This window comes from Thermobia domestica, chromosome 2 (assembly GCF_964235325.1).
Source record: "Thermobia domestica chromosome 2, izTheDome1.hap1.1, whole genome shotgun sequence".
Classification (NCBI taxonomy): Eukaryota; Metazoa; Arthropoda; class Insecta; order Zygentoma; family Lepismatidae; genus Thermobia; species Thermobia domestica.
Genome location: NC_137455.1, coordinates 308,713,260 through 308,739,001, shown reverse-complemented (window position 1 = coordinate 308,739,001; position 25,742 = coordinate 308,713,260). Strand labels below are relative to the sequence as shown.

The window sequence follows — 25,742 nt, the reverse complement described above, 5'->3', positions numbered from 1 at the left end:
GGTGGGTTAAGCTGAGCAGCTGAATACGAGAGAAAATGATTTTGCTTCATTAATTTTTCCATTGACTTCCGTTGTAACAAAACACAAGCCTTCTCCTTATCCAATAAATCCTGCACCAAATGCTCTACCTATCGTATTTTTAATTTATGGCCACCTTCATATACTCAGGGATTAAATCATCGATAATCAACTGAACTTGCTTCTGAACGGGAGCGTCCTTATCATTTCTAAGAATCAAGTTGCACTTAGCATATACGTAAGAAAGAACAGATTCATTGGATGCCTGTTCTCTGCTTCTGATTTCGTGTTCCGTGAGCTGCGGCAGCAACACATTATTAAACGCGTCCTTGAATTTATTTGTAAATTGATCGTAGGTCATATCCGGGAAGTCCGGCTGTTTTGAAACAGAATCAAACCAGTAAAACGCTGGCCCTTTTAAGCAAGATCCTAAAATCCATTCTTTCTTTGCATCTGTCCAGTTATTAACCTGCGCCAACACTTCAAACTGGTCCACGTATCGAGCCGCATCGTCACCCATGCGGCCAAACAAAGGTTCCGGACGAAATATATGACTAAGTAAGCCCATATTATCTTACCGCCCAGTGCCATGTCGGAATTTGTCACAAAACTAGAAGAAACGCAACTTGACCCGTACTCAATGTCAGAAAGGGATTACCTAAATTGCAAATTACGTTTCATATGGTCTAAGCACTTGCAAGTAAAATATATTTTACCAGGGGACGAAGACGCAATAGGTTCGAAATACTCGATCAGATCTAAATTATCACATACATTATCATACAACTCATAATTTTGTGCAAAATGCCGCAACATATAAACAGTGAAAAAAGAAACACTAAATAAGCAGAGGCATGCAAGAAAACAACTCGGAACAATACACCAAATAAAGTCAACTTCAATCTATGATAAAATTCATAAAAATTATAAACATAGAACAACGCAATAAACATACATTGTACTTCCCAACTAAATAGAATTTCAGGCCAATCTTTTACTAAACAAGAGACGCAACAGAGAACAAAAACGACACATCTCCACAATGAAACCTTACCATTTATCGGTTCAGATGAAATGGTAGCGTTATCTTTTTCTACTAAATAAATGCAACAAGACGACTCAAAACTTTAGACTGAGAATCTAACAAATTACTACTTCTTCTCACAACTATGGGAATGTATCTTGTCTTTGTAAACTTTAGAAATAAAACACAACTCGAATTAATTTTGAATATTTGGCACAGCAAATGTAGAAGGGAAAGGATAAAGCAAGAATTATCTTTGTAACGGATTTAAAGATGCATTTGGTGTATGCATTCCTGATTGATGTATTGGTACTTTACCTTTGGTAGCAGATGAAGTCCCATCGTGTGATGAGTCGAAAAGACCCTCTTTAAGCACGCGTTGTCTCCCAAGCAAGTTGAACGTCAAGACCCCCGAATGTCTCCCAACCTCATGGTTTTGTTAGTCTTCCATTTCCGAGGTTTGATTGAAACTCCGCCTCTATCCTCCTCTTAATTCCAAATATGGGGCGATGGTGTGCAAGCCAGCACCTCCCATACTCGTGATGAAAACAAACGTCATTTTCGATGGTCAGCAGGTCGAATCCTCAGCAAAAAGTGTCCGGAGAAATCCGGCAGTAATTCTGACGTTTAAGCAAAAGGCATGTGTGCGACATCAAACTAATAACACAGAAAGTACACGGCTCAGCAAATTATATCTTCTTTATTGACAACCAAAACAGAAACTTCTGAATCAATATTTCAGCATTCTTCGAGAATGCAGACCTACAGGGAAATAAGAACAGACAGGAAAATGATGATAGGACCAAAAGTAGAAAGTGACTAACCTTACGGAAGTTTCGGTAGAAAAGGGAATTTGCCATATGTGCCAGCGTTTCTTATTAACAGATAAAAGGTTACAACATGCTCTCTGAGCCTCAAGACAACAATTGTTTTGAATAAAAAAAAAAAAAAAAGAAATGAAAATCATCTTTATCCAGATGTATTGCTGAGAATCGAATCCAGGTCCTCCAAGGTGGGTTACGGAATACTACCGAGACAGTTTTGGTAGGTGTTAACACTTTCATTCGGCGAGCCTTGGTACTAAAGCTATACTACATTGACTTGACACCCAGTCTTCCGTTCCAGGCGCTGCTATCGGTTGAAGGAATTCAACTCCCTTTGGCTAAAGCTCTCTCCCTTAGCAACAGCTAAACTCTTATCGGTTCAACGCATGGGTGAGCTTTAATTCGCATTTTTGCCACGGCTCAAGACATTTTGGCAGCACTATAATATTCATATATCTAATACCTAATAGTTAAGTCGGTTTCTTCATTTTGGCTGTGAATTCCGATTGCTATTCTGCTGAATCTGTAAAGTTGTCCCACTATATTCACGATTAGTAAACTATTCTTTCCAAATCCCTTCTTTAAATGTAATGCAAATATAAATGTAATTATTTGTTTCAGTAAATAAAAAAATGAAATGAAATCTTTTTTTCCTTTCCACGGTTATGCCGGCTAGGCTAAAAGAGACGGTGATAATGAGAAATGAATGAAATGGCGGAATGAAGAAAGTGGGAGGAAACGAGAGAACCCCGAGAAAACCCATGCACACGGTGCTTGTCCACCACAAAGTCCACTTGGCGGGAGCTCGGATCGAAACCCGGGATCCCACGCACCAGAGGTGAGTGCTCTACCACTGAGCCACCGCGGCCCCTTTTGTTCCAGTAAGTTTATAAAACATACTATATATATATATATGTGTGTGTGTGTGTGGCTTGGGTCTAAAAGGGCCAATGTCACTTTTTGACAAAAATGAGACACTCTTCAATTTTAACGTCTATAAATTGATTTCTTGTGCAAGAAGAGCAAATGTCAACACGAAATAGTTTGGAAAATATACCATTCATATTAACATTTGCTTTTCTTGCACAAGAAAATATCCATTTATAGGCGTTAAAATCTGACGAACATTTCATTTTCGCCAAAAAGTGATATTGGTTCTTTTAGACCCAAGCCACACACAGATACACACACCACACGCACACAAAATGGCGCTCACGGACCAGAGGACATAATTCTATAACTGAAAATAAAGCAATATATTTATTTATTTATTTGTACATCTCTCGAGTCCTCGTCTGGATACACAAATTGCACTATGTGGCAACGTCGCAAATAAATAATCATGTATTAGATCTACCACTCTACTAAATAGTTATATCGATTCTTTGCAGATGGCAGCTAAAGTCTATATTGATTGAAAATGAAATGAAATGAAATTTTTGAGTTTTACGTCCCATGGTTATGCCGGTTAGGCTAAAGGAGACGGTGATGATGAGTGATGAATGAAATGGTGGAATGAAGAAAGTGGAAGGAAACGGGAGAACCCCGAGAAAACCCACGCACACGGTGTTTGTCCACCACACTCTGTATTGATTGACACCAGAATCACTTATTAGTATAGCAATCGATTCAACTGCTTGTTGTATTCATAGAATAATGCTAATGGCTCCAAGTTAATTTGCGACGTTGTCACATTGTGAAATTTTGATTCCCCATAACGGCTGAAAGAGGCCCCGGATGGCATAACTTCATATAACATGTTCGCTTTATTTTGGTCTGCGGTCCACGGGCGCCATTTTTAGAACATCCGATAAATCTATCTATCTATCTACCTCTCTCTCTCTCTCTCTCTCTATATATATATATATATATATATATATATATATATATATATATATATATATATATATATATAGATAGATAGATAGATAGATAGATAGATAGATATAGATATAGATATAGATAGATAGATAGACAGATAAATAGATAGATAGATAGATATAGATATTAATATGAACAACAAACTATTTACACCAGTGGTGGCCAAATAGGACCCCGAGAGCGAGTTTCGTCCGGCCCACGAATAAAAATGAATGGAAACAAAAACTATGATTAGTTCCATTCTTTTTTAATTCCATGAATAAAGGGAAGCGTGTAGCTTGTCATTACAATATATTTGAATGGCGACTTTATTTGGATTGGACATCCTTAGCTCACTTTCTGGCACTCGATAATAAGACCGTCAAGTGCTAGAAAAAGAATTTAAGAAAAACTACGAAAAGGAGTTTACTTGAACATATAAATGTAGACTGACTATAAAATCCGTGCTAAGTGCCGAAACGAAAATGTTGAGTAAACAGACCAGGTTTTACTTCAAAACTGGTGCCCATAGGCCCACGCGCATTCTTTTGGCGATTATTTGAAATACTCCCACAGTGAATATTAGATAGTTCGATTTTAACTGAGGGGTGTTAGGTATGTAGCCCACATTTTGGCATTAAACATAACTTTTCCATTGTCGGCACTTAGCACGGATTTCATTTTCAGTCTACAAACAACCACCACCATTTAAAAAATAAATAAATAAAAAAAAAGCTAATATGCAGTGACACTGTATTATAAAAACTAATCTCGGGAGATATTTCGTTAACTTTATGATATTGATCGAATAATATATGCATGTATATCTCACAATACTATTAACATAAGCTGATGCTTGTCAAAATACTTGAGGTCAATGTTTCTTTTACAGGACAAAGAGCTTTCATAGGATAAAATTATAAGAGTACCCAGCTTGCACTCAAAACGGCTCTTTTTGACGGCTACAGCAATAGCGAAATACAGAAATAAATAAATAAACTCTGAAGAAATAGAACAAGACATTAGTAGAAGGCAAGTGCTTAATGTTAACAATTTTATTGTTCAAATCCACGAAAGTGCGTACATATGCATACTTTAACTAACTAAATGTACGTATTTATTACATCTTTCTATAATACAATGAATTTCTTCAGTTATTTGTGTTGGATCTCGATATATATTCAACTTTAAATGGATTACTGATTGATCTGGCATAAAGTAAAAACAAACAAACAAGTAAATAAAACGAAAAGGAAGTGATAAACAATTATATACCTTCAAAACGTACCCCAGTACATGAAACACCTCGTATGGCTGTCGGATAACAGGAAGCAGTCCCCAGAAATACCAACTGCATGATATACGAAACGACAAATTCAACTGATTAACAAAAATCTGCAAAGATAAAGGCTTTAATCTATTATGGGTTCGGGAGAAAAAAAAGGGCATAATGTTAGAAAATATACATTACATCTATTGATGTAAGGAAAATTTCTTTATTTATTACGTATACAGTTGCAAAATTTTTCTACCTTTAAAATCTCAAGTGCTTAACAACTGAATGACTACATTTACCTACAAATATTAGATAGAAGAACGTATTTAAAGATCTTTTGTGCCTCCTTATCTCTTTCACGTACATTAATGCAATAGTATGATAGATTTTATATATTACAACCCTTCACTAGTGAGTAACAACTTTCATTTGTGATTTTTCCAGAGCTAATTCTGTTTCAGAGAAAAATACATAAATAAACAGAGGACTAATGTAAAACTTGTGTTAATGGATAGGGAAACTGATAACTAAAATAGCTTTAGAAGACGCAACAAATACGTAAATAATCAGACCAAGTGTTACAGAAACTAACAACGTCGCGGGTATGTTAACACGTTCAAAGACAGAATATTCTTTTGGTTTTCTTCAACTAATATTTCTGAATATACGAATATTTTCGAAAAGTAAAGTGTGTGCACTCCACTTATTTAATGCGCTAGAGATAGGGCAAACTTTGGTCGTGCGGCAAACAGAATAACTACAAGTAAAAAAGCCCATCAAAGAAACAGGTGATTTGATCTGCATTTCCGCAATTCCGTAGTTAACTTTATAATAAACCATGTTCTGTAAATGGTAAAAATGGTGAATTTCTGAGGTACAATCATATATATATATATATATATATATATATATATATATATATATATATATATATATATATATATATATATATATATATATATATATATATATATAATTTCATGCTTAGTTAGATATCGCCATGATACTTGTAGGATATATTAGTGGGGTACCAAGGTTTATTTTCAGATAGTTTGCATCTGTCTGGTGGCAGTTTTTCCAGCCCCAAAAAGTTAATTCTCGATTTCAGGCGAAAAATTCGCAAAATTTCCCTTTCGGAAAGCTGTAGCCCCGAAATATCTGTTCAATTTTGCTTCTGAGGCGTAAAAGGTGTCAAAATTTCATATGTATGATAACAGAGAAGCTTTTCTTTGTCTCTTTGTAAGGCAGCCAGCGACTTCAGGTTTTCACTGTACCTTGTCAACACACCAAAGAATTTTTTTTTGGTAACTTGGACTCATGTGGCGACAGTGGTGCCTGCTACAAAAAACTTGAAATTCGTTTAGGGAATTTTTCGTAATTTTCACCCCTACATTTCCCTCCCGATGGCAACACTGCAATGTAATTTACACTTAAAAACAGCCACATCCCTGTTCTAAAAAGCAGGGTCTTAACCATATTAATCGGGAAAATAGTTTTTGAGCAATAAGTCACTAACTGAAAATGTAGAAAAACGCCAAAACCGACCGAAATGGTTAAAAAAGATAACTTTTTGTTTTACTCCAGGATATAAATTTGGATATGGAAATTCAGTAAAAAGTAACAATTGTTTTTAAAAAGCCGATAAATATTTTTTTTAATAGGAAAAAAAATATTTTCTCGAAAAGATAGAAAATTTCGGGTACAATTTATGTATTCCATTCTCATTCCGATGAGAAACTTGTTTTAAAGTGATTATGTTACTTATATCATTGTAAACAAGAAAAAATAGAAATTGCGTGCAAGAAATGGCATTTAATAACATGTACTATATCACACTTATTCCTACATTAACTATCATATCTATCGACTCCTCACAAAAGGAGAAAACTAACTGTCTGTGAAAAGGAGTTCTTACTAGAACTGGAATTGAAAGAAGTTGCACACTACAAGCAGCAGCAAGCGAACATAACTCTCCTGTTGTAAATCTTCAAATAGAGGTCAAACTACTACATACCTTTTACAAAGTCTAGAACCAACCATGATAACAAAGCACTTGTGATCCAATAATTAAAAGGTATTTTTAAAAAATCTTACCTAGAATTAAAGGAAGTTAAAAAAATTGTTTCACTTAAGCTCGTATTTAATTTATTTTATTTTATCTATCTAATTATATTCAGTAAAACCTGTCAACTTGGGCACCTGCTTATCTTGGCGTGGTTCGTCTTGAACCTGCATTTTCCCATAACACATCCGTCACTTATTACTCCGTAAGTTGGCCACCTATCTATCTTGGAAGTTGGCCACATTGAAGCAATGTTTATCCTATGATGATAATGATAAATTTACCTGCATATCTTGGCCACGCAAAATACGCTTTATTATTTTTCTTAACTCTTTCGTATTCCCATATGAGAGCCAAATGTTCGTATTTGTTACTGGAGACAGAGAAGCAAAGATTCCCACGATTTGTATTTGGAGGTCAATGGCCACAATACTACCCTGACAAAGGGGTGGTGAAGGAAGATGTGAATAAGAAAAAGCACGTACAGAAATTCAGGAAATGGCTGTACGTATTTGTTTACCCTGTCTGTTTTGGTAAAACCATTAGCTATATCGGCTCCTTTCATCAGTGAGGAGCTTTGGTAATTCCGGAAAATTCTCAAGGTTAAAGGTAACCATCTTAATTGTCACCTATTGGCACCTGACAGCTTGTCGAAAGGTAGCGGAGGTTTTGAGATATGAATTCCCTTAAGATTTTCTTAAAACATCTTTTGTTCCAAGGGAAACACTTGAAGCTCAATAACAAGAGGTGGTTAACTATAAAATTAAAATGTGCATATGTGCCAAAAAGAATAAGACATACGTCTAGAATGAACCACCATGAGTAAATTTGTTATTAATAACTGATTTGCTACTTCTCCAAAGGTACCTACGAAAAATATTTGTCACTGCCGAAAAAAAAAAAAAAACAATCATATAAACTGCATATAAATTATTCAATTTATAATTTTGCTTTTCTTGTTTTCAATCTGAATAACTCTGTGTGCTACAATATCAATTTCAATAAGCTGCGTACATACGTTTCGATTTTATGGTTGTTTTCAGTCTAAATAATTCAGTGTGCCAGACTAGTTTTCAGGAAGAGAAAGGTACATATATTAAATATACTGTAGTAATATTTTCTATTACTGGTATTGTTATGATTACTCTATATACATTAGTTAAAAGTAGCTGTTGTGCCACTGCTTATTAAAATTATACAATCAAGTAATACTAGAAACCCTATTCTAAAAATACACCAATCACACTTGTTTTCTGTAAGTTGGCCCCTATTCAATGGAACCGATGGTAGCCAACATAGACAGGTCTCAATGTATATACATATCCTTGTTTCAAATAATTTGTAACGGTTGTATTAATATTCTACTGCTACTGTTTATATATCAAACAGATTGTTCTTATTACAACTTGTTTCCATTCTATGAATCTAATTTGTAAAAAGAAACTTCGATAACAGACGAGAAAACTGAATTTCATCCAAAAGTTGAGACATTATTTGGTAGTAACTGTATTAGAGTGTTGATCTGGATGTAACAATAACCTCACGTTAGGACAAACACCATTAATTACACAGTGCTCACATTTACTACTTTCACTCGCTGCAGTTCTATGATTAATCTGGCATTAAGTAAAAATGAACAAATAAATAAATTAGTAAATAATGAAATAAAAAATTTAAAAGGAAATTAAATATCAAAAAGTTTCATTTCCTATATGAATAATCAAAAATATCAGAAATGTCAAGAACAGGAGTATGTTAAATCCATACGCTCTCAGTTGCTAAGCACCAACTTCAGAAGTAACAGAATGTATGGCTATTCAGAGAGCGGACTGGGTAGCGTAGTAGTAAGCCTATCGGCACAATAAGCCGGAGATCCGGGTTTAGTTCTCGCTTTTGTATATCGATATATTCGTGCCTATATAGGAAATGGTGATATAAAATCAGTTAGAATTCAAATTTGGAGAACAATTGCTGTTCAAATGTAGAATTTAAGTCCCACTACATATTTCGGCCCCTCTATTGCCATGGACTCGTAGCATTGTAAGCTAGAAGTAACATAAAAATCAATGCTGTTGTCCCAGTCTTTAACTGAAGAAATATCTCCAAATATCCTGAACACGGACACTTTTAAATTAAACATTATAAAAACTTCCTAATAACTTGCAGTTAATGTCGCTTCTACGTCCTCACCGTCAACTACACTCTTTATATGTTGTATATTCATTTGGATCTTATATACACTTGTCACTTTTCACATCTTAGATATATTCTTGGATAACCTTGTCCTGTACATGCTATTGTTTTCTCTCTCTGTAATGTTCCAAACTCGTACTCTTATTATATAAAATTCTATACTACTTACTGACAGAATATTGGCAGAGAAATTTAAATTATTTGTCGGTTTATGGAGTGTTGTGAGTTCTACTTTGTTACTTATACTCACACTCGTACTTTAAACTTTTTTTTTATTATTTCTATTTCTCAAACACTATTAATAAAGATGTCCATTTCTTTAACTGTGTGTTTTTTCCACGTTATACGACTAATAAGATTCCATTTTTGATAAGTTTTCAGACTGCTTCTTTCCTACCTCAAGAATTTATGAAACAAACTGTGTTAAATTCAAAATAGGAACAATCCAGGTGCAATGTAAGGTTTTGATTCATTATATATTGCACCCAATTGCAAACATTAGTAATTATACAGTTATTTCTTCATTTATCATATATAATACGGTGCAGATAAAGAATATGGGAAAATTTTAAATCAAATTTACATGTAAAATTTATTATTTCAGAAAAAAAGAGCAATATTTCAGGAAGTTATTCCTATGGGCGGAGAGCATATAAATCATGTATGACTATAGTTAAAAAGGTGTGGTACACAACTATGCAATTGTAATGCAAAGTCAGCTTCTATTGACCACACCTAGTATAGATTGGTCATGCTTCTCGCACTTGTCTTTCTTCCTACACATTATCTATCGTCAGTGACACTCCTGCTCCCAACAGATACACACGGCACCAATAACCATCCGCCATCCCCTTACTCTCAACAGAAACAAACGTAATGCCTTCCCCGCTGGTCTCGTCACTAGCATATGTGCTTTCAGTGCACGTAGTCCCAGGTTTGATCATCCATTGGAACGAAAATTTAATTTGACGATTACTAACTTTCATTAATCATCAGTCTCCTTTACCCTAAAGAGCGTAAAAGTGGGACGCTAAACTAAAATCTTATCTCATTTCATTTTCCATATTAGTTTATAGTCACTACCCCGATGGCAGAACTTTCTTTGTCTTTCTGCGATGAGCTTTTGTAAGTCAAAAATTTTCTGCAGGAACTCTGCAGAAGAAACACTTGTGATGGTTAAAAATATGCTTTATAAGACGTAAAAAACAGTTCAAACTATATTTATGCGAGTCGTCCGTGGATTTAAGACATCTACACATAGCAGGCATATTATTTTTTTCTGGCAATTTTTCTGCAGGTGCGCGGCAAATTTTCTGTGTTCACATCGCAAATCGCGGCATGTTCTGCTATGAGGTCACCACATAACACAGATTAGTCTGCATTGTTTTTCTAAAGAGTAATTGAGGTCCCCAATGGCTATGCGCATAGCATCCACGCCTTTGGTGAGGAAGACCCGGATTGGATTTCCAGTGGAAACTCATCTGGTTCGGATCCCACCTTGAACTATCGGCTCACGCCTCATATAACCTCGCTGCTGAACGGGGCGCTAAACTCAAATCAAATAAAAAAAAATCAATCTCAGGAGCATTCATTTTAATGGCAAGTAAGTGTGCAGGCAGGTTATATGTTTGTCAGTTATTCAGCACGCACCAAGAAAATAAGGATCTAAAAATATATGGAGGTACCGGTAATTACATAAATAATTGTATTCTTCGAAGAATTATTATTGCTGGTGCCCGTCAGCTTCATCTGTTATATGTAGATGCTGGCATGTGCTAATTCTAGACCGCATCAGGACACTATTTTCACAATGAAATTTCGGTTTCACTGTGAAACAAATATGTCTCGTTTCCTATACCTGCTCTTGTTTTTCTACTTTACTATGGTTACACATTCACTACGTACATAGGCATTTATCCTTATAAAGGGCTTTGGAGGGCCAGAATTTTTTGATTAAAATTCAAACCTTCTTGCTCATTTTCTGTATTTTTTTTATGGTTTAGGTGTTAGGTTAAGATTTTTGGATTTGAGAGGCCAGAAGTCTTTGCTTAAAATTCGTGCTTTCTTCCTAAATTTTCTGTTTTTGGTGGTTAGGTTATGTTTTATTAGTAATCACCCTTACGTAACATCAACTCATTTCTACTGTAAACATGGTGTTTTTTGCCTGATTTTGGTCCCCCCAGTTCCAAAATTATCCCTTTATAAGGTAACAGATTTTACGGCTCTTATACGGCAAGGTTCTAAATTACTGGCCCCCTTCCCATTGAACAGTAATAAAGACAGAAAACAACATGCACTGCCAGGCTCTAACCCGACTTTACTCGCTAACGCTCGCTCGGCAATACTGTATAAGGTAAATGCATAAACTGTAGTACAGAAAGAAACCTACCAGCTACTAATCTACATGGGGGCCAGTAATCTAGAACCTTCCTTCCTTGTACTACAGAGTACACCTTGTGTGTTAAGATCTAGGATAGATTAGGGAGTAAATGATTATGAGACGGGGTCCAGAAGCACGTGAAAAATACAAAATTTACGGGAGAAATGGAAGATGCAAGTACTAAACAACCAAACCTAACTAAATCTAACCTAAAGTAAACTAAACTAACTTAAACTGACCTAAACCTATTGAAATAAAAATGGGTTAAATTCCAAAGTTGGGCGTCCGTTTCCAGCGAAATTTTTAAAATTTACAGGAAAGATATGGATAATTTGATCGTTTGTGTGCTTGATAACATATAAGAGTCTCGAAAAACTTGTTTATTTGTTATATAAAAGCGGTTATAAACATGGGACTATACGGCGAGCGGAGGGAACTACTTGGCGCAAGGTAACCGAACAGTTGCATTGTGGGAAAGAAACGAGCATTTATGTTATCAACATGGCGAATGTACAAGGGCAATGAACTAGCAGTTTTAACATTTGTGAAGCAATACGTTGATAACGAGCAAAATCTTTTAAAAGTTTGTGAAGAGCACGGATTAATGAACCTAATAGCAAATTGCAGAAAGTGTGGAAAGAAGATAACAGCGAAAAAACTTGACGAAAGCGGACGCCCAACTTCGGAATATATGCCATAAAAATAAACGAAATTCTATATTTTTTTCGAAAATTAAGCCGGAACCCTAGACTAATATAATCAAACATAAAGTAACCTAATCTGACCGAAACTACCCTAACCTAATGTGAACAGAAACTACCGAAATTATAAATGAAATGAAATCTTTGAGTTTTACGTCCGACGGTTATGCCGGTTAGGCTAAAGGAGACGGTGATGATGAATAATGAATGAATTGGTGGAATGAAGAAAGTGGGAGGAAATGGGAGAACCCCGAGAAAACCCACGCACACGGTGTTTGTCCACCACAAAGTTCACTTTGCGGGGGCTGGGATCGAACCCGGGACCCCACGCACCAAAGGTGAACGCTCTACCACTGAGCCACCGCGGCCCCCCGAAATTATAAGTTTTGAGAAAAAATAGCTGGACCCTTTCTGCTAAACATTGTTCATTTTTATTTTCATGCTTGGCTATCCAAAATCTGCAATCATGTGATGGTGTTATACGAAAAACATTTGAAAAATCTGTGCTTATTACGTACAAGGCACATTTTGCACGGCTGGCATATGTATCCTCAATCTACTGTATACATTTATCAATTGCTATTAAAGAAGGAAACCAATAATATAGTGCACTTTTTCTTCGTAAATCATAAAGTTACGTACTAGACATAATCCTGATTACAAGTGACTATAAAAATTTCGAGGACCCTCAAATAATTTATACATGCGCCACTCCACCATCATGAATGCGAAACACTGTTGCCAAGAAGTGCGTGCAAACAGGGCTGCCAACGAAGTAGTAATGTTCACATGATTCCGTAATAAAATTTCCCTCGACTGACAAAATTTTCCCTTGTCTTATCAAGTTTTCCCTAGTTTGTTGAATGTGCAATTCCTATTAGGCTAGTTTTAGACGGAAGCATTTATCGTAGGGTTTCTCGTAGCAAAAATCGTATCATCGATATCCTACCGTGTAAAGTAGCAAATGCTCTAGCATTTCCCATGCCATGGCATATCCTATGGCATTTCTTGTCGATAGAACATGCTCTATTTCGTAGCATTTTCGCCAGCATTTCTGCTCCGATTCCAGCACCGTGGTGTGTTAAAAGGAAGCGAAAGATTTTGCGTCAAATATCCATGCTCTTTGTTTTGTGTAGGAAATTGAATTGTAGTAAAGAAAAATGAGTTGGAGTAGGGATACTATTATTATGTTGATTAAAAAATATAAGGAACATCCTTGTTTGTACAAAGTTAAAAGCGTGCAGTTTCACTATACGGATCCACACAGAAATTCATTTTTTTAAAAAAACTTTCATGTTTCATTTATTGTACCTTCAGCAATCATTTCTGAGGTGTGCTCTTGCATTCTTCGGTGCAGGTTCACTTTAACAGGTGGCAACGTGTAGTTTTACTATACGGATCCATAGTATTAAATATAAGTAGTAGTAGGAGGAGGAGGAGAAGTAGTAGTAGGTGTATTAGTAGTAGTAGGAGTAAGTAAAAATAATAATAATAATAATAATAATAATAATAATAATAATAATAATAATAATAGTAGTAGTAGTGTAGTAGTGGGACGGATTAGAAGCCCCGAAGGGGTTGGTTGGGTTCTGGTCTCGATATAAAATGGGGAAATTACAGACTTGCCAAAATTTTATGGCAGCTTATTGAAGATTACGTGCAATTTAAGTTCGACTTTAATTTCTATATTTCTACTAAATACGCATCTCAGATCACACCACACCATATTTCCATTATCTATACACTACTCTATTAAAATATTAGAAATTTCTTCTGTAAATTTTAAAATCTATGGATCTGTATAGTATAATTGCACCGTTAAAATTCCTTTGTATCATAATAAGCATATGCGAAAAAGGGCTTTAGAAGAAATAGTGACTGAAATATCTGTTTTAAGTTTTGGAGCTATAATTGCGCTGTTCTCCAGTGATTTGTTTGCTACGTCACGACAAAATGCTTATCAAAATGCTACCGTGTAAAAGCACAATATACTTTTGATGCCATAGAATATTGTACGAGATTTTTGGCAGCACATCTGCTACGAGAAATGCTACGATAAATGCTTTCGTCTAAAACTGGCCTTAGAGAAATTATGTGATAAGATTAATTTAGCTAGTGCCAGCCACATTTGTTTTATTTATTTGTTTTTCTTTTCACTTTTGAACAAGGGGGCATAGTGGCTCAGTGGTAGAGTGATCATCTTTGTTGTGTGGGTCCCTGGTTCGATCCCAGCTCGCTTCAAGTGGACCTTGTAGTGGACAGACACCGTTTTGTGGGTTTTCATGGGGTTCTCCCATTTCTTACCATTACATTCATTCCACTACTGCATTCATTTCTCATCATCACCGTACCGTTTAACCTAGCCAGCATAATCGTGGTACGTAAAACTAAAAGATTTTTATTTTTAACAATAAAAAGACACACACAAATGTATTCGGCCAACAATAGGTAAATATTATGCTACTTTCAGCACATACAGATATACAGAAACCAGGCTCTTATCCAGAGGGGTCTAGGAGGCAGGCCTTCCTAAATTTTTACTGGTGCCCTCTAAAATTTTCACAGTAGGCTTGCAAATGAACTATAATATGCTGATGAACTATATTTTTGGATCATGCCCCCCCTAACTTTCACCAGGCCCTCCTACATTTTCGGGCTGGCTACGAGCCTGACAGAAACTACTGTTATTGTATTGGTTTATTTCTGGAAAGCAAGAAGGGCTACTAGTGTAAAATAATGACAAGCACTTTACGGCGGATAAAATAAGTGAGTGCATGTGAAAGATGGCTATATTAGATTATATTTTCCATCAGTGGCATATTTCTGCACAGTGTACAGAATCTGTATTTTATATTTACTAATATGAAACCGTAATAGTTGTTATTGAAACTCCTATCATTGCCAAAACCCACTTCATTCCACTACCCCCGATTGCACACATACTCATCATCGTTGATGTGCATGCTCCCCACGGACGTACCCAGAGCTACCTCACCAGGCCCACAAGTTTAGCACTGCTCAGACACTATTAGATAGCATTCGTGTTGTTTAGTGACCACCGCTACACACCTGCAAGCCGCATTTATACGCAAATCGTAAAAGAATTGTAAGTTTTCAACAATTATTTCTGGAACCCCCTTGAATTTTATCTATGTCAAGTGAGATATTTTCATGTCGCCTAGTGGAAATCTTTTAGGGAACAATAAGAAGGAAATTAGAGAAAGAATTATAATTTTTCAACGATTCCTTCTAGTGGTGTGTCAAAAGTAAATCTGTACAACACAGTAATTAATATTTCCCTCTTTTAAATCAGTTGAAAAACTACATTTTTGAGCTGTTAATTTTCCTTTTCTGGCAACAGGATGAACATTGTTTCTTGTAAGTAGGTGATAGGCCCTATAATTAGATTAGATTAAATTTATTAATCATTCTGATGACAATATTACACGTATGTTTGTACAAAATGGTATAGAACTCATCGGTATGTACAAAATAGTTACAATGCATACAATGGTCTTCTTTTAACAAGTTGTGAAAATATGAGAATAGAATATGGCGTAGTACAGGGACAGAATTGATTGTAGATTCAGTATTGAAACTAGAGGTCGTTTTATACGCAAATTAAACATAACTTTCTTACAAGGCTGTCTATATTCTTTATTATAAATTAACAAGAAATGTTGCAGTTTCGAAAGTATATCACTTCCTTCTTCAGACTACTACTCCAACTGAAATCATATATAACATAACATAATTCTTTCCGTTATGTTATATTTCCGAAACTGCAACATTCCTTGTTAATTTATAATAAAGAATATAGACAGCCTTGTAAGAAAGTTATGTTTAATTTGTGTTTAAGATGGACACAAGGCCTTTTTATAAAAATATCTAGAGGTCGTTTTATGTAAATAGCCTGAGGTAATTTTTTGCTTAGTTTGTCTACGTGTTCTTGACATGAAAATTCATCGTCTACAATATCTGAATGAAATAAAATATCTTATTCTTATGATGCACTAGACTATTATCAGCAAATCATATTATAATAACTAAAATATTCACTGATAGAAATCGAGTTAGGCTATAGTTCAAATCACTTTATTCGGGACTCAAATACAAGGAAGAAAATTATCTAATATTTCTTTTAGAGTATTACACCATCTTGTACAGAAGAAATATCAGATTCATTACATATAACACTGTATCAGTTTTATCATGCTGCATTATGAGGAAGGTAAAGAGAAAACTCTAAAATGCATACAATTTTTGTAGCTTCACTGAAACGTAACTTCGACCAGGGTTTATATATTTTAAGGTGCCATTCTAGCACTCACTTGATGAGACTGAGGAAACCATGGAAAAATCGTAATCAAGGTGGTCGGATTCGGAATTTAAACCTCGGACCTCGTAATTACGAAGCCCATGCTACCACTCACCTAGGCTCGCTTGGTGATATATGCAATGTCTTAAGAGGATATCTGTTAGTATATTTATCGTTTAAAACCTCAATCTGATATCCGATGAGATTTCATGTGTTTTGGGTCCTGATTAAACCCATGTCCCTATTATTGCCCTCGAGAGAAGTCAAGACAGAATTTTCGTGATGAATTACGACATGAATAGACCTTTTCCAATAAAAACAGATACTATCCTCGAGAGAAGTCAGGTACAATCTCGCCTCATATTCAACATTATATCTCTCTGTCCGACTTACTATACTTTGAAAGGAAAAGCAAAGATTGAGTAGCTAAGAATATTATGCATAAAACTGCAAGGCTCTATATGCACTACGTGACTCCGAGTAGCGCAGTCGCCAACGCTCTCATCTTTAGTGAGACCAGTCCGAGTTCGATTTCCGACGGAGACACTCGGTCGTAAAGATGTAACAGTTGTTTCAATTTAGGCATCGTGATTGAAATTTTTTCTGGGTTCTACTCACTCATTCACACTACACGAATGTCGAATGGTACGCCAGATCACTTCCCTCATTCCCTCCTTCCCCGAATAGTGTAATTGCCGAGATCCGCCATCTCTCATACGTGATTGACGTAATTCATAGATGCCAGTAATGCCAAAAAAAAAAAATAAATAAATAAATAAATAAAATAAATAAATTTATATTCACTACAAAAGTTCATTCTTTAAAAAATCTAGAAGTCCCTTTATATTACAGTAAAACCTCCCTTAACGGACACCTCTCAATAACGGACACCTCTATAATACGGACAATTTTTTTGTCCCGGGAAAAATATATGTTCTCTTACGGAACAAAACTCTCCCTTTTACGGACACTCTCAGATACGGACGCGGACAGTCCATTTTTTCCCAAACGTTTCAATAACCTCTTCATAACGGACAGGAATTGTTCTCGGTTCTGCGATATATTACAGTCTTTTCTCCATAAGTGTATCTCTCACGAGTGAACCATCAAACAGAACAGCTGAACTTTCATTTCTTCCCGCAATAAACTGCTTTCTGGTGGAAATACTAGAAAATTTTGAATAAGCAATAACACTCATGCAGGGTTAGTCGTAAAGCCAGGAATTCTATGTGAAAGATATTCTCTTTCCTAACAAATTTAATCCTTTTCGTCTGGACCTTGCATCTTTACCGACAGTTTCATAGATAGCAAATCAAATATTGTTTGTTTTACAATAACAATTTCAACGAGGAATGTTTCCTCTCTCACTTTTTTCGGAAAAGAAACATTTTTCTTTTACTCATGATACTGGAACAAGTGCGGGTTGGAGTTTTCCCGGCTTCCTTCTTCATTTTCTCTAAAAGGATATTCTTTGTGATTGGGCCTGGGTCAAATATATGCACCCCCAATAGCTTGCCTTTTCATCCATTCTGTCAACGAAGATGCCGCGCCAGTACACAAACATACACACACATATGTTTCTTTTGCAATCGTATTGAGGATTTTTAGAGGACACTTGCTAATGGGTTTTATTACCGTTGTAGAGGAAAAAGCATGCTTTTTCGTTAAACATTGCCCAGCAATAATATGATTTAACAGAAATTAATTTCTCCTTCATACCTCCCAGTAATTCAAATGTGTACTAAATGAGAGTATTTTCATATTGAATTTTACGTATTTACGCTAATACAAAATGTATTTACTATATATTACAGCATACAATTACCGTTATGAGAAATTAAACTTCTGTAACCTCTCTATAACGGACACCTCTCAGTAACGGACAAAACTTCATGTCCCATTGGTGTCCGCTATTGAGAGGTTTCACTGTATTATTATTATTATTATTATTATTATTATTATTATTATTATTATTATTATTATTATTATTATTATTATTATTATTATTATTATGTATATTTACATATGTGATGTCCAGTTTATCAGAACTATTAGCAGTCTATAATATATGAGAAAAGTTGTTTTTTTAAAAAAAAAAATGCAATACAACATAATACAGTGCTCCCCTTGACAGTTTATGTTGCGGCACAGAGGCAAGTACTAAAGAGCATAGGACATTCTTATCTGATAACAACGGTTTCCTGAAATCATAATCATAATCATAATTTATTGCATCCGTTCATCGTCACACAACGAAATTGGATATGTCATTTATATATCTACCAGTATACATAAACATACATACTATTATTACATATAGATTCTCATGGTTTCACTAATTTACTTACTATACATTTAATTTTACGTATACGAATTATTTTCTACACATTCTTTAACCGAGTAAAAGCAATGTTCTATCAAGTACCTTTTAAGTTTGGATCTAAAGCTATTGACAGAGACCAGATTTTTTATACATGATGGAAGTAGATTGTATAATGGAGTACCTTTATGCGTAACTGATTTATTGTATATATATGTCCTATCTGCATGCAAGTGAATGTCGTCTTTACTTCTTGTGTTATAACTGTGAATGTCTTTGTTAACAATAAATTCACTACTATGTTTTTTTTTCAAATACATTAATATTTCGAACAAATACATTGAGGGAAGAGTCATTATTCCAAGATCCTTAAAAATATTTCTGCAAGAAGAGTTCCATTTTACTCCTGCAAGTATTCTTACTACTTTCTTCTGTAGCCTAAAGATAGCAATACTTTTAGGCGCATTTCCCCAGAACATCAAGCCATATTTTATTGTAGAATGAAAATTTGAGTAATATATACACTTAGCTGTTTTTACATTAATCTTATCTCTTACACATCTGATTGCATAGCATAGTTTGCTTAGCTTACTTCTTACATGTTCTATATGTGGTTCCCAGTTGAAATTATTAGATATTTTAACTCCGAGAAAGGTAGCAGTTTCTACATATTTAACTGTTTTATTATTTATTTTTTATTATTGCATTGGTTTGATTACTTTTACCATTGTTAAAATTTAAGGCACATGTTTTATTTACATTAATGATTAGGTCATTTTTATTCATCCAACTTGAAAGTTGGTTCATTGCCGTTTGGCAGTTTGAAGCTAATTCGCATTCATCTTTCCCACTAACTATTATGTTTATATCATCTGCATATAAAGTCACACATGAACTATTAATACTTTCAGAAAGATCATTTATATAAAGAAGAAAGAGAAGTGGTCCTAGAATTGATCCTTGTAATACTCCACAATTAATAATTTCTTCACTTGACACACATTTTTGAATTTTATTTTTAACTATTCCTGTGATTTCAGTTACTTGTTTCCAATCTTTAAGGTATGATTCAAACCATTTATTTGCTAAGCCTCTAATACCATACCAACTAAGTTTTTCTAGCAATATATGATGATTTACTAAATCGAAGGCTTTTGTTAGATCTAAAAATATTCCTATCGATAATTTTTTCTCATCCAGTAACTTCCTGCAGTTTTCTAGAAAATGACAAATTGCTGTCTCAGTAGAATTACCACATGTATGTGTTGGATATAATAGAATATTTATTAATGAAATCCATAACCCGATTGAACATTATTTTTTCCAGAATTTAACCTATAATAGGTAGCAATGATATCGGTCTATAGTTTTCTATTTCATTGCGTTTACCTTTTTTGTGCAATGGTTTAACTTTAGCAATCTTTAGTTTATCAGGAAAGGTTCCTGTGGCGATTGAAATATTTGAGAGATAACATAATGGTTTAACTAAATATTTGTAACAACTTTTTACTAAATTGTTAGATAATTCGTCCGACCCAGCCGAATTCGAATTTTTTATTTGTTTTATTATGATGATTATTTCACTCTGTTACTGGTTTCAAGAATATAGATTTATCACATTTTTTAATTTTAAGTTCCGATAAGTTGGTTTTACTAGTTCCTTTGTTTTTAAGAAGAGTTTGCCCTACATTTGTGGAATATTTATTAAAAGACGTTGCTATGTCCTTTGGATTTGTCATGTTCACGCCCTCATAAATTATGCTATTTATATGGGTACTACGTATTTGCATGTTGAGCTCTTCTTTGATTATTTTCCACATTGCCTTTGTTTTATTGTGTGACTGAAGAATTTTCCTACTGTTATAATTTTGTTTCGCTATCTTCAACAATTTTTATAACTAGTTTTGTGTTGTCTGTAAATTAATTCATTCATCCCGGTAGGGTAACGCTCCCTAGTTTTATTTAGTTGTATGTTTACCATGTTTGCTTTTAAGATTTCAGGTGTAATCCATTTTATTTTTTCTTCTTTATTTTACTAAAATTATTTTTTATTGGAAATGCTACTTCAAAACTATGTTTTACAGTATCATATATTTTCTCATATACGTCATTCACGTCGGTTAGTTCATAAATATCATCCCACGTCTCCAAGCTAAGCAAATAAACAAAATAACTAATAATTTTTGAACTAAAACATCTCGTTATTATAGGTGTTTTATTGGGTTTCTCTATAGTTGCAGGTGTTTGTTTTAATTTTTTTTATTATTATTATGATGTTTATTTAAATCACAACTTCATCGATCAAAGTCCATTAAATTTACAATATATAGAACAGACGCTCATAAAGGAATTTTATAATTTTTATAACAATATCTTATTGTTATATTAAAAATTAATTCAAATCTTTATTTTCTCTTATTCTGTTTTCTGCTGGCAACAATGAGTATAAATTTATTACAATTCAAAACTATTCGACATTCAACTAAAATAACAACAGGCATAAATGAGGAATTGAACAATAATTGCTAACAGAATAACAGAAAAATATAATAATTTGAAACCGACGGCCTCATTCAAATTTGTAACATTCAAAGTTAATTAAAATTAGAAATTAGACAACAATAAGATCCCACTTTGTATTAAGTCCGCTGGCAAAACTACAAAATATTACATTCCTTGAACAGTACACAATTTACATTTTACAGATTATTAAAATATAATTATTCACTAATACACGTTATTGTGATAAGCCTCGCAACAGCATCCTCAAACCTTCGCCGAGATTACAAACAAAAGATCTCCTCCAGTTCCTTACCAGAGGGTAGCGTTCCCAAAACTGATGCGACGTTCCCTCTTTGTACTGCCATGCTGATGCGTTGCAGTAGAAACGAGGTTGCTCTAGCATCTCCTGACGATAAACGAATGCGGTGACCAACTTCTTTTATAAAGTTAAGGCCTTCGGGACCCCATGAACCACCCGATTCGACAGCTATAGCGACAAAATGATATTTGTCGAGTAAATTGCTATATTTCCTGCGCTTTTCTGATTCCCGGCGAGCAGCCACGTTGCCAGCTTGTGCTGAGGAAGAATGTATATTTGAAGGGGCGAAGGTGTCGGAACAAGTAAAATCCCATAGACGTGCTTTTCCTTTCTTCCACGGTATTAGAGTCATACCATCTGGCCTCTTGCCGTCTGCACGACTGCATCCCAACGGTTCACATATAGAAGGAACGCCTGCTGAAATTAGTGCCCTCATGATAATGTCGTTGACGCTGGAGTGGCGTGAATGTCTGCCCGCACTATTGGCACAGGAGAGTCCATGAAGGCCCTTCTTGTCTACTACACTTCTACAGGCAGGACATCTGTGTTGCTCGCAAACATCTGCTCCCAAACGCAGTGCACTGGCAATTCGAAAACTGTCATTGGGAAGATGTAATCCTAAAGAAGGTGACGGGATAGCATGGAGCCAAGCGCCTGCTTCTGGAGATGATGTAGCTAGAAGTCTGGCCTTATCTTCTGGGTTATCGGATGACTGAAGCAGAGCTGAAAAGTGATGATTTATAAGAGGATCGTCCCAAGAGGATTGTAGTCCTCTCTTATCAAGGTCAGGGGGATCTGATCTCACTATAGATGACCACTTAGCAATGCTATCGTTGACATCCGAATCCGATACTAGGCTAAGATCTTGTTGGAGAATGGTCTCGATCAATGGCTTAGCGCTATAGAATGAAGACAGAAAGGATGAAATAGCCAGATCCATGGCGCGACGAATGCCGAGACCTCCGTGGTTAACAGGAAGGGACGCCTGCAGCCAGGAGTTATTGTTGAGTGAACAATTCAGGATAGATTCTAGACCGGTTTTCAAGGCTCTAGTGTTTTAAAATGTTTACTTTTACAATTTGTGCTTCATGATCTGAAAAATCTGTATTTATAACTTCTGAATCATAATTCATGACTAATGGATTTACTAAAATCTGGTCAATGTTAGAAACTGAGTTTTTTGTTATTCTTGAAGGTAATTTAATTCTGGGATTTAAGTTGTATGTTTGAAGTAAAGATTCAAAGCTTTCATTGAGTTTTTCACTTAGAAAATTTACATTCAAATCACCTACAATAATTGGAAAGTATTTTTAATATGAAAATACGCCAAAATTTTATTCATCTTATTGATAAATATTTCAATGTTACTGTCGGGCGTCCTATATACACAAATAATACATATTTTTTGCAAAGGTATTTATATTATACAACATTCAAACTGTTTTTCTTCATTAAGTTTTTCAAACATAATACACTTTTTTACTTTCATTTCATTCTTAACAAAAATACATGATCCACCTCTTGATAAATTAGTTCTACAATATCTTGCTGCACAGGTAAAGTTTGGAATTGCAATATAGTCAATCTCATCATCTCTATGCCAATGTTCTGTTATGCGTATAATATCAACATTTCTGTGCAAATCATGTAACTGTACTGTTAATTGGAGTTGTTTATCTGTATTAAAACCTTGTGTATTTTGATGAAAAAGTGTAAGTGGGTTATTTTTATTAGTAGGAATTTTATTATCGTATTTCTTTGGAGGCTGATCCATATTTTCACATATTGACGTGTTTTGTTGATTTTTAGTCTTCAGATTAAGTTTTAATTTGTTAGAATTCGTGCCTTGATTCTGATTTTACCATCTATTTGTGCAATGTTACACATAAAAAATCACCATTACTGAGTTTAGAAGGAGAATTTCTAATTCTGTTTGATTGTCGTATTGGACATGGCATTTCGCTATTATTTACAGTACGTTTCTTATATGTATCAACCTTCGTTTTTTCAGTTAGTTCTATCACCGGATAATACATATTACTAACATTACTGCTAATCTGCCATTGCACTAAAACGTCACTATTAGAATCTTCAGCTTTGTGATCTACCTTATGAAATAAACGTTCTATAGTCACTTAGTTCTAAACTGCAACAACTTTTAGAAAACAGCACAATAAAAATATTCAGGGATAGTACATGTTTATGGTGCCGTACTTCGTAAACTGAACATGGAGAATACTAGGAAAGGAAACCAGCATTATATTTATAGCTATATATTCCACGTAGAGAAGAAAACTACAAAAAATCCACATTCATCCAACTTTCCAATATTAAATGAAAGCAAAAAGAGAGTCGCATCTCCTGGATTATGGTACTCTTTCATACCATAATGAAAGTACTATGTTATACACGCAAATAAAAGTGCATTCACACTTCCAATTTTTCACATTATTAAACATTAAACAACCAACATTGCAATGAGGGTTGATTGGTTGTGAACTAAGTAAGGCGTTCTACAAGTGATCTAGTTTGTTCAAAAGATGTCAACTATTTTTGAACTAATTTTATTTTTTGAAAACTTTTGAAAACTCTTCTTGCATCTTTGGTCTTCCTTTGGAACTTAACCTGAAGTATGAAGAATGGCAATGAATTGGAACAGTGTATAACAGACGACAGAAAGTACAATTCTTTGATTTGTTATAAGGTAAGAACTTCAGTGTCTAATTTACTTTGGCTAGATTCATTTACGATAGCCCATGATTGGAATCTGTGAAATCCTGCGGAACATAGTTCTATAACTAAGACAGCAGATAAACTAACGGTAAATTAACAAAACATGCTCATGAATTCTTCTAAATGTAATATTGACCTTCTTTAATTCTGTACATGGTCATATCATACATACATGAAGGTAAACAATAATACATTTTAAAAGCTTTTTTCATTACTATTGACGCATTAAGACAGGCAATGATATGCATGAGGCTTGCAAGACTCCTGCAAGCAAGACCGAAACAACGGGATCCTGTGCAAGAACAAGATCAAGACTGGTTGTGCAAAACAAAAACCAACACCACTGACCAATAGTATTGTCTACGAGACAACAGTTGAGGCTGACTTGTCCCGTAAATGTATCATGAAATTGATATATCGTCTCGGAAGTGTATATGTTTGTATTGGAAGAGTTCTTGTCACGAAATCTCACGTGAAATCAGGCCCGTAGCCAGCCTGATTTATTAGGGAGGCAGAAATGAAGACTGAGGGGTCAATGACAAAGACATCAAAAAACACTATAAAATTGTATATATTTTTATTATTTACAGAATCTGTATTTATTTTTGAATTATCAAAATCGTACCGTACTTTTTAAATTTTTGTGTGCTTAATACTAGCTTTCTACGAAGTACTTTGTTTTATATTAATAATTAAAATTGAATTATTTAATTTTTTAATCACTATAACAAAATTATATTACAGCAATAAAAGTATATGTTTTATTCAATGTTTGCACTCAATTATCTATTTTCCAAAATAAGCGAGACACTACAGTTTATTAATATTAACAAACTAACGTTGTGGACTAAAATACTGTTGTTTGGAAGTGCACTTTGTATCATTGGATGTTTGTCATGGTTGAAGTAATAGGGTAGGGTTTGGAATTTTTGAATGGTTAAAGGCAATGTAAGATGTTTGGTACATGTAGCAAGAAACATAATTTTACACAGAAATGAGTAGAATTCGCAAAGTTGAATTTAGTTTGGTAAAAATAATTGCAAGAATTTAACTGATTTTGAGTCAGTTTGAAAATTCTCTTTAATGTTACTTTTTAGAGTAGGCATAAATAATTTAGGGGACAGTGCCCCTCTAGCCCCTCCCTGACTACGAGTCTGCGTTGAATAATAAGTAGCGGTAACATACAATTGTTATAAGTAATTTTGGAGCTAA

The 25,742-nt window shown here is 34.6% G+C and overlaps 1 protein-coding gene across 7 annotated transcripts in view; it reads right to left on the bottom strand.

Annotated features, from left to right (window-relative positions):
* The window catches only part of LOC145678605 (zinc phosphodiesterase ELAC protein 1-like), a 63,494-nt gene extending 50,370 nt beyond the window's left edge, over positions 1–13,124 (bottom strand). For 2 of the 7 annotated variants that reach the window (XM_081748948.1, XM_081748951.1), the window contains exon 1: positions 5,015–5,121. In XM_081748948.1, the coding sequence (XP_081605074.1) occupies positions 5,015–5,024 (10 nt within the window). In that variant the 5' untranslated portion in view covers positions 5,025–5,121. Of the gene's footprint in view, positions 1–5,001; positions 5,122–12,856; positions 12,876–12,980 lie in introns of those variants that run through there. The other 5 variants (XM_081748950.1, XM_081748946.1, XM_081748947.1 and 2 more) reach the window with 5 other exon arrangements.
* Positions 13,125–25,742: the final 12,618 nt, after the last annotated feature.